The following is a 15,000-nucleotide window of genomic DNA, read 5'->3' as shown; positions in this document are numbered from 1 at the left end:
GTGTGTAGAGTTTTGTGAGGCGTGTGGGGGGTTAGAAGACCCTGACACTCCCAGCCAATCTGACGCAGAGGAGAGAGAGGAGGAGGAGCCTTTGGCGCCCCTGGCAACCACCTCAGAGTACCTGGTCAGTGATGAAGACAACCCATCTACAGGTAGAACCTATGACCTCTGAACCCTGACCTCTAATCTCTAGAGATTTAGCGTATCAGAGAGCATCAAATCTTTGATGCATTGTGGGTAAATTGAGACTGACTGACTATTTATTAATTATTATTAACCCCCCCATTCGGAGGACACATCTTTTTGGGGGTTTACAGCTTTTCTGCTACATATACATACATTTGACATACACATTTGACATACACATTTGACATACACATTTTACATTTACATTTACATTTAAGTCATTTAGCAGACGCTCTTATCCAGAGCGACTTACAAATTGGATTTTACATACACATTTGACATATACATTTTAATACACATTTGACATACACATTTGACATACACATTTGACATATACATTTTAATACACATTTGACATATACATTTTAATACACATTTGACATATACATTTGACATACACATTTGACATACACATTTGACATACACATTTTAATACACATTTGACATATACATATTAATTACACATTTGACATATATTTAACATACACATTTTACATTCACATTTTACATATACACTACCGTTCAAAAGTTTGGGGTCAGTTACAAATGTCCTTGTTTTTGAAAGAAAAGCACATTTTTTGTCCATTAAATTAACATGAAATTGATCAGAAATACAGTGTAGACATTGGTAATGTTGTAAATGACTATTGTGGCTGGAAATGGCTGATTTTTAATGGAATATCTACAGAGGCCCATTTTCAGCAACCATCACTCCTGTGTTCCAATGGCACGTTGTGTTAGCTAATCCAAGTTTATCATTTTAAAAGGTTAATTGATCATTAGAAAACCCTTTTGCAATTACGTTAGCACAGCTGAAAACTGTTGATCTGATTAAAGAAGCAATACAACTGGCCTTCTTTAGACTAGTTGAGTATCTGGAGCATCAGCATTTGTGGGTTTGATTACAGGCTCAAAATGTCCAGAAACAAAAAACTTTCTTCTGAAACTCATCAGTCTATTCTTGTTCTGAGAAATGAAGGTTATTCCATGCGAGAAAATGCCAAGAAACTGAAGATCTCGTACAACGCTGTGTACTACTCCCTTCACAGAACAGCTGTGTTGTTACCTACCCTCACCACCTGGGAGAGGGAGGTGTTAACAACGCTGTGTACTACTCCATTCATGGAACAGCGCAAACTGGCACTAACCAGAATAGAAAGAGGAGTGGGAGGCCACAGTGCACAACTGAGCAAGAGGACAAGTACATTAGAGTGTCTAGTTTGAGAAACAGACGCCTCACAAGTCCTCAACTGGTAGCTTCATTAAATAGTACCGGCAAAACATCAGTCTCAACGTCAACAGTGAAGAGGCGACTCCGGGATGCTGGCCTTCTAGACAGAGTTCCTTTGTTCAGTGTCTGTGTTCTTTTGCCATCTTAATCTTTTATTTTTATTGGCCAGTCTGAGATATGGCTTTTTCTTTGCAACTCTGCCTAGTGCTGTGTGTGATGCTATTCATTGACTACAGCTCAGCGTTCAACACCATAGTGCCCTCAAAGCTCATCACTAAGCTAAGGACCCTGGGACAAAACACCTCCCTCTGCAACTTGATCCTGGACTTCCTGACGGGCCGGCCCCAGGTGCCACGCTGATCCTCAACATGAGGGCCCCTCAAGGGTGCGTGCTCAGTCCCCCCCTGTACTCCCTGTTCACTCATGACTGCACGGCTAGACACGACTTCAACACCATCATTAAGTTTGAGCCTGATCACTGACAACGATGAGACAGCATATAGGGAGGAGGTCAGAGACCTGACCTTGTGGTGCAAGGACAACAACCATTCCCTCAAAGTGATCAACACAAAGGAGATGATTGTGGACTACAGGAAAAGGAGGACTGAGCATGTCCCCATTCTAATCGACGGGCTGTAGTGGAGCAGGTTGAGAGCTTCAAGTTCCTTGTCGTCCACATCACCAACAAACTAACATGGTCCAAGCACACCAAGACAGTCGTGAAGAGGGCACGACAAAACCTATTCCCCCTCAAGATTTGGCATGGGTCCTCAGATCCTCAAAAGGTTTTACAGCTGCACCATCGAGAGCATCCTGACTGGTTGCATCACTGCCTAGTATGAAAACTGCTCTGCCTCCGACCGCAAGTCGCAAGATTCCAGTACATCACCGGGCCAAGCTTCCTGCCACCCAGGACCTCTATACCAGGCGGTGTCAGAGGAAGGCCCTAAAAATTGTCAAAGACTCCAGTAACCCTAGTCATAGACTGTTCTCTCTGCTACCGCACGGCAAGTGGTACCGGAGTGCCAAGTCTAGGACCAAAAGGCTTCTAAACAGCTTCTACCCCCAAGCCATAAGACTCCTGAACATCTAGTCAAATGGCTTCCCAGACTATTTACATTGCCTCCCCCTTCTTCTATGCTGCTGCTACTCTCTGTTATTATCTATGCATTGTCACTTTAATAACTTTACCTATATGTACATATTACCTTAATTACCTCAACACCGGTGCCCCCGCACATTGACTCTGTACTGGTACCCCCTGTATATAGCCTCCACATTGACTCTGTACCGGTACCCCCTGTATATAGCCTCCACATTGACTCTGTACCGTAACACCCTGTATATAGCCTCCACATTGACTCTGTACCGGTACCCCCTGTATATAGCCTCCACATTGACTCTGTACCGATACCCCCTGTATATAGCCTCCACATTGACTCTGTACCGTAACACCCTGTATATAGCCTCCACATTGACTCTGTACCGGTACCCCCTGTATATAGCCTCCACATTGACTCTGTACCGGTACCCCCTGTATATAGTCTCCACATTGACTCTGTACTGGTACCCCCTGTATATAGCCTCCACATTGACTCTGTACCGGTACCCCCTGTATATAGCCTCCACATTGACTCTGTACCGGTACCCCCTGTATATAGCCCCGCTATTGTTATTTACTGCTGCTCTTTAATTATTTGTTATTCTTATTTTTTTGTTGTTGGTATTTTCTTAAAACTGCATTGTTTTTTAAGGGCCTATAAGTAAGCATTTTACTGTGAGGTCTACTACACCTGTTGTATTCAGCATTTCACTGTAAGGTCTACTACACCTGTTGTATTCAGCATTTCACTGTAAGGTCTACTACACCTGTTGTATTCAGCATTTCACTGTAAGGTCTACTACACCTGTTGTATTCAGCATTTCACTGTAAGGTCTACTACACCTGTTGTATTCAGCATTTCACTGTGAGGTCTACTACACCTGTTGTATTCAGCATTTCACTGTAAGGTCTACTACACCTGTTGTATTCAGCATTTCACTGTGAGGTCTACTACACCTGTTGTATTCAGCATTTCACTGTGAGGTCTACTACATCTGTTGTATTCAGCATTTCACTGTGAGGTCTACTACACCTGTTGTATTCAGCATTTCACTGTGAGGTCTACTACACCTGTTGTGTTCAGCATTTCACTGTGAGGTTAACTACACCTGTTGTATTCAGCATTTCACTGTGAGGTCTACTACACCTGTTGTATTCAGCATTTCACTGTAAGGTCTACTACACCTGTTGTATTCAGCATTTCACTGTAAGGTCTACTACACCTGTTGTATTCAGCATTTCCCTGTGAGGTCTACTACACCTGTTGTATTCAGCATTTCACTGTAAGGTCTACTACACCTGTTGTATTCAGCATTTCACTGTGAGGTCTACTACACCTGTTGTATTCAGCATTTCACTGTAAGGTCTACTACACCTGTTGTATTCGCATTTCACTGTGAGGTCTACTACACCTGTTGTATTCAGCATTTCACTGTAAGGTCTACTACACCTGTTGTATTCAGCATTACACTGTAAGGTCTACTACACCTGTTGTATTCAGCATTTCACTGTAAGGTCTACTACACCTGTTGTATTCGGCGCACGTGACAAATACAATCTGATTTGATTTGATTTGATGGACTGTTCTCCAAACCACCGCTGGTGGGGGACACAGATCATTGAAGTCAGCTCTCTACTGCTAAGCAGCTGGAACACTGCAGTTATACAGATATAAACTAGGCACAGGCTGCCTCCCAAAGGGACGGATTACTGAATGAGAACGCAGGGCACGTGCCCCGGGGCCCCCGATCTCCAGATATTATAATTGTTATTTTATTTTGGGGTGGGGGGGGGGGTTGGGGGACCCCTGGAGGTCGAGGGCCACCCCAGATAGCATATGATAGCATAATGTGTAGAATTAGCTTTAAAACTGCGCCGGGGCCGCCAATCCGGTAGTCCAGTTAAGCAAATGGCACCCTATTCCCTACATGCCCGGCACTGGTTAAAATTAGTCCACCATATAGGGAATAGGGTGCCATTTGGGACGCAGTAGGGACAGAATGGGTTCTGACAGTAACCCATAGTAACACACAGTAACCCAGGTAACCCACAGTAACCCACAGTAACCCAGGTAACCCACAGTAACCCAGGTAACCCACAGTAACCCACAGTAACTCATAGTAACCCAGGTAACCCACAGCAACCCATAGTAACACACAGTAACCCAGGTAACCCACAGTAACCAAGGTAACCCACAGTAACCAACAGTAACCCAGGAAACCCACAGTGACCCACAGTAACCAAGGTAACCCACAGTAACCCAGGTAACCCACAGTAACCCACAGTAACCCAGGAAACCCACAGTGACCCACAGTAACCAAGGTAACCCACAGTAACCCACAGTAACCCAGGAAACCCAGGTAACCCACAGTAACCCAGGTAACCCACAGTAACCCACAGTAACTCATAGTAACCCAGGTAACCCACAGTAACCCACAGTAACCCAGGTAACCTACAGTAACCCACAGTAACCCAGGTAACCCACAGTAACACACAGTAACCCAGGTAACCCACAGTAACCCAGGTAACCCACAGTAACCCACAGTAACACACAGTAACCCACAGTAACACAGGTAACCTGATCAAGCAGGATCAAATAGTTAGACAGAAAACTGTCCTGTCCTGATCTAACTGTGTATTTCAACAAAGGACTGTGTAACACACAGTAACCCAGGTAACCCACAGAAAACTGTCCTGTCCTGATCTAACTGTGTATTTCAACAAAGGACTGTGTTTTTGATGTTGTTGTTTTTGATGTTGTTTGTTTCAGCTGTTGATCTGACGGAAGACACTTTGACAGTGGCGGACCAGAGTGAGGACGGAGGGGAGGAGGACACTTCCCTCTGTGAGCCCTGTGTGGACAGCTTTCTGCTACAGGCTGAGACAGGAGGGGGGCAGGAGACACCTCACCCCATGGACCCCCCATGGGACCTCCCACACCCCAACCTGCCCAAACTACTTACCAGGCTGGGCAGCCTAGAGGGTGAGTCCCAAATCAGCCCCTAGCCCCTGGTCCTGGTCTGTAATCATGCTAGCTAACTATAACCAGCCTCTGTTACTGGTCTGTTAGCATGTTAGCTAACTATAACCAGCCTCTGTTACTGGCCTGTTAGCATGTTAGCTAACTTTAACCAGCCTCTGTTACTGGCCTGTTAGCATGTTAGCTAACTTTAACCAGCCTCTGTTACTGGCCTGTTAGCATGTTAGTTAACTATAACTAGCCTCTGTTCTTGGTCTGTTAGCATGTTAGCTAACTTTAACCAGCCTCTGTTACTGGCCTGTTAGCTAACTCAAGCCAGCCTCATACAGCTAGCTAACTCCAACCAGCCTGCTAGCTTACTAACTCTAAACAGGCTCATACAGCTAACTACTGTCCAGGCTGGGCAGTTTAAAGGCTAACTCTAACCAGGCTCATACAGCTAGCTAACTACTGTCCAGGCTGGGCAGTTTAAAGGCTAACTCTAACCAGGCTCATACAGCTAGCTAACTACTGTCCAGGGTGGGTAGTTGAAAGGCTAACTCTATCTAGCCTGCTAGCTTACTAACTCTAACCAGCCTCAAACAGCTGGCTAACTACTGTCCAGGCTGGGCAGTTTAAAACTTCTTCGGGATCGGTGTCCCTTCCACGGGACGGTTGAGCTAACGTAGGCTAATGCGATTAGCATGAGGTTGTAAGTAACAAGAACATTTCCCAGGACATGGACATATCTGATATTGGCAGGAAGCTTAAATTATTGTTAATCTAACTGCACTGTCCAATTTACAGTAGCTATTACAGTGAAATAATACCATGCTATTGTTTGAGGAGAATGCACAATTTTGAACATGAAAACTTATTAATAAACAAATTAAGCACATTTGGGCAGTCTTGATACAAAATTTTGAACAGTAATGCAATGGTTCATTGGATCAGTCTAACACTTTGCACGTACACTGATGCCATCTAGTGGCCAAAATCTCAATTGCACCTGGGCTGGAATAATACATTATGGACTTTCTCTTGCCTTTCAAAGATGATGGTACAAAAAAATACCAAAGAACGGTAGGTTTTACTTTGTATTATCTTTTACCAGATCTATTTTGTTATATTCTACTACATTCAGCCAGCCTTGAGCTAGCCTCGAGCTAGGCCCATATACCAGCTAATTCTAGGGCTACAATACCTCCTTTGCCACTTGGCCTGGACCCTTCATTGTCGACACGGAGCCCCGCCGATCCATCACGACTGGAATGCCGAAGTGATCGCCCGATGTGGTCTTAACAGGCTATTCTGTTACGATGTCGCCAAAGAACCATCTACTAGCCCCGGCCAGCTAGCTTTTCTGAACGCTGTGTCCTCTGCTCGCCTAGCGTAGTAATGAATACCAAACAGCACCCTGACTCACCTATTGCTGCTCTTCTGACCCTATGATCACTCGGCTACACAGCTGATGCCCCCTGGACTGTTTCAATAACATGGTACCTCATTTTGTTTATCTGTTGGCCCCAGCCTCAAACTCAGGTCCTGTATGTACCTAACTGACCCACTCTGTCCATTCATCGCCAATTACTCGTTGTTGTCTTAGCTCTCCTGATCAACACCTGTGATTGCTTTATGCCTCTCTCTAGTGTCAATATGTCTTGTCCACTGCTGTCTTGGCTAGTTTTTATTGTTTTATTTCACTGTTGAGCTTTCAGTCCCGCTCAAAATGCCTTAGATAGCTCTTTCGTCCCACCCCACACACATGCGGAGACCTCACCTGGCTTAACTGGTGCCTCTAGAGACGAAACCTCTCTCGTCGTCAATCAACGCCTAGGTTTATCTCCACTGTACTCACATCCTACCATATCCTTGTCTGTACATTATGCCTTGAATCTATTCTACCACGCCCAGAAATCTGCTCCTTTTATTATCTGTCCCCAACGCACTAGACGACCAGTTCTTATAGCCTTTAGCCGAACCCTTATCCTACTCCTCCTCTGTTCCTCTGGTGATGTAGAGGTTAACCCAGTAGCCCAGTTCCACTCCCATTCCCCAGGCGCTCTCATTTGTTGATATCTGTAACCGTAAAAGCCTTGGTTTCATGCATGTTAACATTAGAAGCCTCCTCCCTAAGTTTGTTTTATTCACTGCTTTAGCACACTCTGCCAACCCTGATGTCCTAGCCGTGTCTGAATCCTGGCTTAGGAAGGTCACCAAAAATTCAGAAATTTCCATCCCCAACTACAACATTTTCCGCCAAGATAGAACTGCCAAAGGGGGTGGAGTTGCAATCTACTGCAGAGATAGCCTGCAGAGTTCTGTCATGCCATCCAGGTCTGTGCCCAAACAGTTTGAGCTTCTACTTTTAAAAATCCACCTTTCCAGAAATAAGTCTCTCACTGTTGCTGCTTGTTATAGACCCCCCTCAGCCCCCAGCTGTGCCCTGGACACCATATGTGAATTACTTGTCCCCCATTTATCTTCAGAGTTTGTACTGTTAGGTGACCTAAACTGGGACATGCTTAACACCCCGGCCATCCTACAATCTAAGCTAGATGCTCTCAATCTCACACAAATTATCAAGGAACCTACCAGGTACAACCCTAAATCTGTAAACACGGGCACCCTCATAGATACAGTATCATCCTGACCAACCTGCCCTCTAAATAGACCTCTGCTGTCTTCAACCAGGATCTCAGCGATCACTGCCTCATTGCCTATGTCCGTAATGGGTCCGCGGTCAAACGACCACCCCTCATCACTGTCAAACGCTCCATAAAACACTTCAGCGAGCAGGCCTTTCTAATCGACCTGGCCTGGGTATCCTGGAAGGTTATTGACCTCATTCTGTCAGTAGAAAAAGTGCTTTCCTTATCATCTTAAATAAGCATTCCCCATTCAAAAAATGTAGAACTAAGAACAGATATAGCCCTTGGTTCACTCCAGATCTGACTGTCCTTGACCAGCACAAAAACATCCTGTGGCGTACTGCATTAGCATTGAATAGCCCCTACGATATGCACATTTTCAGGAAGTTAGGAAACAATATACACAGGCAGTTGGGAAAGCAAAGGATAGCTTTTTCAAACAGAAAATAGCATCCTGTAGAATAAACTCCAAAAAGTTCTGGGACACTGCAAAGTCCATGAAGAATAAGAGCACATCCTCCCAGCTGCCCACTGCACTGAGGCTAGGAAACACTGTCACCACCGATAAATCTACAATAATAGAGAATTTCAGTAAGCATTTTTCTACGGCTGGCCATGCTTTCCACCTGGCTACCCCTTCCCCGGTCAACAGCTCTGCACCCTGCACAGCAATTTGCCTAAGCCTCTCCCATTTCTCCTTCACCCAAATCCAGATAGCTGATGTTCTGAAAGAGCTGCAAAATCTGGACCCCTACAAATCAGCTGGGCTAGACAATCTGGAACCTCTCTTTCTAAAATTATCCGCTGCAATTGTTGCAACCCCTATTACTAGCCTGTTCATCCTCTCTTTCGTATCGTCTGAAATCCCTAAAGATTGGAAAGCTGCCGCGGTCATCCCCCTCTTCTAAGGGGGTGACACTCTAGACCCAAATTGTTACAGACCTATATCTATCCTACCCTGCCTGTCTAAGGTCTTCGAAAGCCAAGTTAACAAACAGATCACTGACTATTTCGAATCCCACCATACCTTCTCCGCTATGCAATCTGGTTTCCGAGCTGGTCATGGGTGCTCCTCAGCCACGCTCACGGTCCTAAACGATATCATAACTGCCATCGATAAAAGACAATACTGTGCAGCCGTATTCATCAACCTTGCCAAGGCTTTCGACTCTGTCAATCACCGCATTCTTATTGGAAGACTCAACAGCCTTGGTTTCTCAAATGACTGCCTCGCCTGGTTCACCAACTACTTCTCAGATAGAGTTCAGTGTGTCAAATCGGAGGGCCTGTTGTCCGCACCTCTGGCAGTCTCTATGGGGGTGTCACAAGATTAAATTCTCAGGCCGACTCTCTTCTCTGTATACATCAATGATGCTGCTCTTGCTGCTGGTGATTCTCTGATCCACCTCTACGCAGACGATACCATTCTGTATACTTCTGGCCCATCTTTGGACACTGTTTTAACAAACCTCCAGACGAGCTTCAATGCCATACAACACTCCTTCCGTGGCCACCAACTCTTCTTAAATGCTAGAAAAACTAAATGCATGCTCTTCAACCGATCGCTGCCCGCACCTTCACACCCGTCCAGCATCACTACTCTGGACGGTTCTGACTTAGAATATGTGGACAACTACAAATACCAGGTGTCTGGTTTGACTGTAAACTCTCCTTCCAGACTCACACTAGGCATCTCCAATCCAAAATGAAATCTAGAATCGGCTTCCTATTTCGCAACAAAGCGTCCTTCACTCATGCTGCCGAACATACCTTCGTAAAACGGACTATCCTGCCGATCCTTGACTTCGGCGATGTCATTTACACAATAGCCTCCAACACTCTACTCAGCAAATTGGATTTAGTCTATCACAGTGCCATCCGTTTTGTCACCAAAGCACCATATACTACCCACCACTGCAACCTGTATGATCTCGTTGGCTGGCCCTCACTACATATCCGTCGCCAAACCCACTGACTCCAGGTCATCTACAAGTCTCTGCTAGGTAAAGCCCTGCCTTATCTCAGCTCACTGGTCACCATAGCAGCACCCACCCATAGCACGTGCTCCAGCAGGTATATTTCATTGGTTACAACCTAACCAACTCCTCCTTTGGCCACCTTTCCTTCCAGTTCTCTGCTGCCAATGATTGGAACAAATTGCAAAAATCACTGAAGCTGGAGTCTTATATCTCCCTCACTAACTTTAAGCATCAGCTGTCTTAGCAGCTTACCGATCATTGCACCTGTACACAGCCCATCTGTAAATAGCCCACCCAACTACCTCATCCCCATATTGTCATTTATTTTTGTTGCTCCTTTGCACCCCAGTATTTCTACTTGCACATTCATCTTCTGCACATCTATCACTCCAGTTTTTAATTGTTAAATTGTAATTACTTTGCCACTATGGCCTATTTATTGTCTTACCTCCCTAATCTTACTACATTGCACACACTGTATGTAGACTTTTCTATTGTCTGCACATTTGTTTATCCCACGTGTAACTCTGTGTTGCTTGTGTCTCACTGCTTTGCTCTATTTTGGCCAAGTCACCAGGTCGCAGAACTTGTTCTCAACTGGCCTACCTAGTTGAAAAAAGGTGAAATAATAAAAAAATAAAAATCCTTTCACATTTCCATAAACTTCAAATGATTTCCTTTCCAATGGTACCAAGAATATGCATATCCTTGCATCAGGTCCTGAGCTACAGGCAGTTAGATTTGGGTATGTCATTTTAGGAGAAAATTGAAAAAAAAGGTTCCAATCCTTAAGATTGTCAGTGAACTAGACGTCACACTTGGGCTGACAGGGGGTCGTCATAGTATCAACGACAGTGCCGTATGAAGACAGGTAGACACTGTAACAGACCATCATAGTATAAACTACAGTACAGTATGAAGACAGGCAGAAGCTGCTTCTCCAAAACAAATCCCGGACACACTTATAGGCCATGTCCTTTCATCGGGTCTAAGTGTCGTCTTGCATCGAACTGAGCATGTGCAGGCCGTCAAATCAAAGGCACTCCTTCGATATGAAGTTGTTTTTGATGAACATGAAAACATGTCAGTCTCACGAGGTTGGAGTAAAACCATGTTCAACTACTTCAGACGTTGGCTCGAATTTAGATCGTACCTTTAGGTTTCGAGAAAATGAATTAAGGAAGAATTTTTCACTTCTCTTATTTACTTCTCCAACCTGTGCCTGGTCTGTTTGATGTGTTTCGTAAGTCTTCCCAGAAGTCTTGTGATGTTGCACCTCTGGGTTTAGAAACTCTCTGACCTTATATCTTATAAGTAACTCTATGTCTGATAACACATCCTCACCGTATCCCGTGAAGAAGATCACCCAGGAACTTCACCATTGCAGATGTATTAACTAATATTATCATTATATTACTGTTCCCCTCTCTATGGGTCCTAACCTAGAGAGGAAGAGATCTCCAGCAACTCTACCCAGGACGGTCACCATTACATTAACTAATATTATCATTATATTACTGTTCCCCTCTCTATGGGTCCTAACCTAGAGAGGAAGAGATTTCCAGCCACTCTACCCAGGACGTTCACCATTACATTAACTAATATTATCATTATATTACTGTTCCCCTCTCTATGGGTCCTAACCTAGAGAGGAAGAGATCTCCAGACACTCTACCCAGGACGTTAACCATTACATTAACTAATATTATCATTATATTACTGTTCCCCTCTCTATGGGTCCTAACCTAGAGAGGAAGAGATCTCCAGCCACTCTACCCAGGACGTTAACCATTACATTAACTAATATTATCATTATATTACTGTTCCCCTCTCTATGGGTCCTAACCTAGAGAGGAAGAGATCTCCAGCCACTCTACCCAGGACGTTCACCATTACATTAACTAATATTATCATTATATTACTGTTCCCCTCTCTATGGGTCCTAACCTAGAGAGGAAGAGATCTCCAGCAACTCTACCCAGGACGTTAACCATTACATTAACTAATAATATCATTATATTACTGTTCCCCTCTCTATGGGTCCTAACCTAGAGAGGAAGAGATCTCCAGCCACTCTACCCAGGACGTTAACCATTACATTAACTAATATTAACATTATATTACTGTTCCCCTCTCTATGGGTCCTAACCTAGAGAGGAAGAGATCTCCAGCCACTCTACCCAGGACGTTAACCATTACATTAACTAATATTAACATTATATTACTGTTCCCCTCTCTATGGGTCCTAACCTAGAGAGGACGAGATCTCCAGCCACTCTACCCAGGACGTTCACCATTACATTAACTAATATTATCATTATATTACTGTTCCCCTCTCTATGGGTCCTAACCTAGAGAGGAAGAGATCTCCAGCCACTCTACCCAGGACGTTCACCATTACATTAACTAATATTAACATTATATTATTCTTCCCCTCACCACAGGTCCTCACCCCTTCCCTAAGTCGGATCCTAACCTAGAGAGGAAGAAGTCTCCAGCCACTCTACCCAGGAACTTCACGTTGCCCAGGACTACCCAGGGTTCCTTGCTGCGAGGACGGAGCTCCACCCCTACCGGTTCCCCTCACCTGGGGCCGCTGCGACCCCCACCGCCCCCCAGCTGTATTATAGAGGAGCTACATCGCGCCCTGGCCACCAAACACAGACAGCACAGGTAGGACACCAATCAATCAATCAATTACCAAACACAGACAGGACAGATAGGACACCAATCAATCAATCAACAAATCAATCAATTACCAAGCAAAGACAGGGCAGGTAGCTAGGACATCAAGCATTCAAGCAATCAGTCAATCTGTCAATTCATCAAACAATCACACAGTCAATCAAATGCATTTTACAAAGCCCAGCAGTTGTACCCAGCCTAAAACCTCAAAGAGCTTTACAGATACCAAGTCTAAAACCCCAAAGAGCTTTACAGATACCCCAGCCTAAAACCCCAAAGAGCTTTACAGATACCCAGCCTAAAACCCCAAAGAGCTTTACAGATACCCCAGCCTAAAACCCCAAAGAGCTTTACAGATACCCAGCCTAAAACCCCAAAGAGCTTTACAGATACCCAGCCTAAATCCCCAAAGAGCTTTACAGATACCCCAGCCTAAAACCTCAAAGAGCTAGAAATGCAGAGGCATAATTAGAGTGGCTAGGAAAACACTCCTTCAATCACTTAATAACCAAGCACAGACAGGACAGGTAGAGGAATGTGAGTTACGTGCCTTGGTGAAGGGCACTACGGTCAGGGATTGTTGTTAACACCTCAGTTACCAGATAAATGCCCTCTTTTATTTGAAGCTATCTAAACTCAGCAAAAAAAGAAACATCCCTTTTTCAGGACCCTGTCTTTCAAAGCTAATTCGTAAAAATCCAAATAACTTCACAGATCTTCATTGTTAAGCGTTTAAACACGGTTTCCCATGATTTTTCAATGAACCACAAACAATTAATGAACATGCATCTGTGGAACGGTCGTTAAGACACTAACAATTATGAAAACTTAGGACACTAAAGAGGCCTTTCTACTGACACTGAAAAACACCAAAACTGCAGATTTGGCCAGGGCAATAAATTGCAATGTCCGTACTGTCACACGCCTAAGACAGCGCTACAGGGAGACAGGACGGACAGCTGATCGTCCTCGTGGTGGCAAACCATGTGTAACAACACCTGCACAGGATCGGTACATCCGAACATCACACCTTCGGGACAGGTACAGGATGGCAACAACAACTGCCCGAGTTACACCAGGAACGCACAATCCCTCCATCAGTGCTCAGACTGTCCGCAATATGCTGAGAGAGGCTGGACTGATGGCTTGTAGGCCTGTTGTAAGGCAGGTCCTCACCAGACTTCACCTGCAACAACGTTGCCTATGGACACAAACCCAGCATCGCTGGACCAGACAGGACTGGCAAAAAGTGCTTTTCACTGACGAGTTGCGGTTTTGTCCCACCAGGGGTGATGGTTGGATTCGCGTTTATCGTCAAAGGAATGAGCGTTACACCGAGACCTGTACTCTGGAGCGGGATCGATTTGGAGGTGGAGGGTCTGTCATGTTCTGGGGCGGTGTGTCACAGCATCATCGGACTGAGCTTGTTGTCATTGCAGGCAATCTCAACGCTGTGCGTTACAGGGAAGACATCCTCCTCCCTCATGTGGTACCCTTCCTGCAGGCTCATCCTGACATGACCTTTCAGCATGACAATGCCAACAGCCATACTGCTCGTTCTGTGCATGATTTCCTGCAAGACAGGAATGTCAGTGTTCTGCCATGGCCAGCGAAGAGCCCGGATCTCAATCCCATTGAGCACGTCTGGGACCTGTTGGATCGGAGGGTGAGGGCTAGGGCCATTCCCCCCAGAAATGTCCGGGAACTTGCAGGTGCCTTGGTGGAAGAGGGCAGTAACATCTCACAGCAAGAACTGGCAAATCTGGTGCAGTCCATGAGGAGGAGATGCACTGCAGTACTTAATGCAGCTAGTGGCCACACCAGATACTGACTTACTTTTGACTTTGACACCCCCTTTGTTCAGGGACACATTATTCAATTTCTGTCAGTCACATCTCTGTGGAACTTGTTCAGTTTATGTCTTAGATGTTGAATCTTATGTTCATACAAATATTTACACATGTTAAGTTTGCTGAAAATAAACACAGTTGACAGTGAGAGGACGTTTCTTTTATTGCTGAGTTTATCTGCTCTGTCGTCCTCCAGTTTCCAACCGAAGGAAATGAGCTCTTCTCCGAAGCATCGGTCCGACAATCGTCTGTGGCGTACAGCCAGCGTGGAGAAAGTCCCAACCGGAGGGATGGAGAGGGAGAAGGAGAGAGAGAAGGAATCAGACGAGAACAAGGAGAACAGACGTCTAGACGAGT

General features: G+C 45.0%; 1 protein-coding gene across 3 annotated transcripts in view; it reads left to right on the top strand.

Moving 5' to 3' along the window:
- Positions 1-15,000, top strand: part of LOC139536443 (phosphatase and actin regulator 3-like) — an 83,748-nt gene that overhangs the window by 11,374 nt on the left and 57,374 nt on the right. For all 3 annotated transcript variants that reach the window (XM_071336982.1, XM_071336981.1, XM_071336980.1), the window contains exons 4-7: positions 9-152; positions 5,290-5,502; positions 12,553-12,781; positions 14,840-15,000. The exon at positions 14,840-15,000 is cut by the window's right edge and continues 42 nt beyond it. In XM_071336982.1, coding sequence (XP_071193083.1) covers positions 9-152; positions 5,290-5,502; positions 12,553-12,781; positions 14,840-15,000 — 747 coding nt within the window. The remainder of the gene's footprint in view (positions 1-8; positions 153-5,289; positions 5,503-12,552; positions 12,782-14,839) is intronic.

Source organism: Salvelinus alpinus, chromosome 12 (assembly GCF_045679555.1).
Source record: "Salvelinus alpinus chromosome 12, SLU_Salpinus.1, whole genome shotgun sequence".
Classification (NCBI taxonomy): domain Eukaryota; kingdom Metazoa; phylum Chordata; class Actinopteri; order Salmoniformes; family Salmonidae; genus Salvelinus; species Salvelinus alpinus.
The sequence above is the reverse complement of the archived record's forward strand: the minus strand, read 5'-3'. Positions and strand labels throughout refer to the sequence as shown.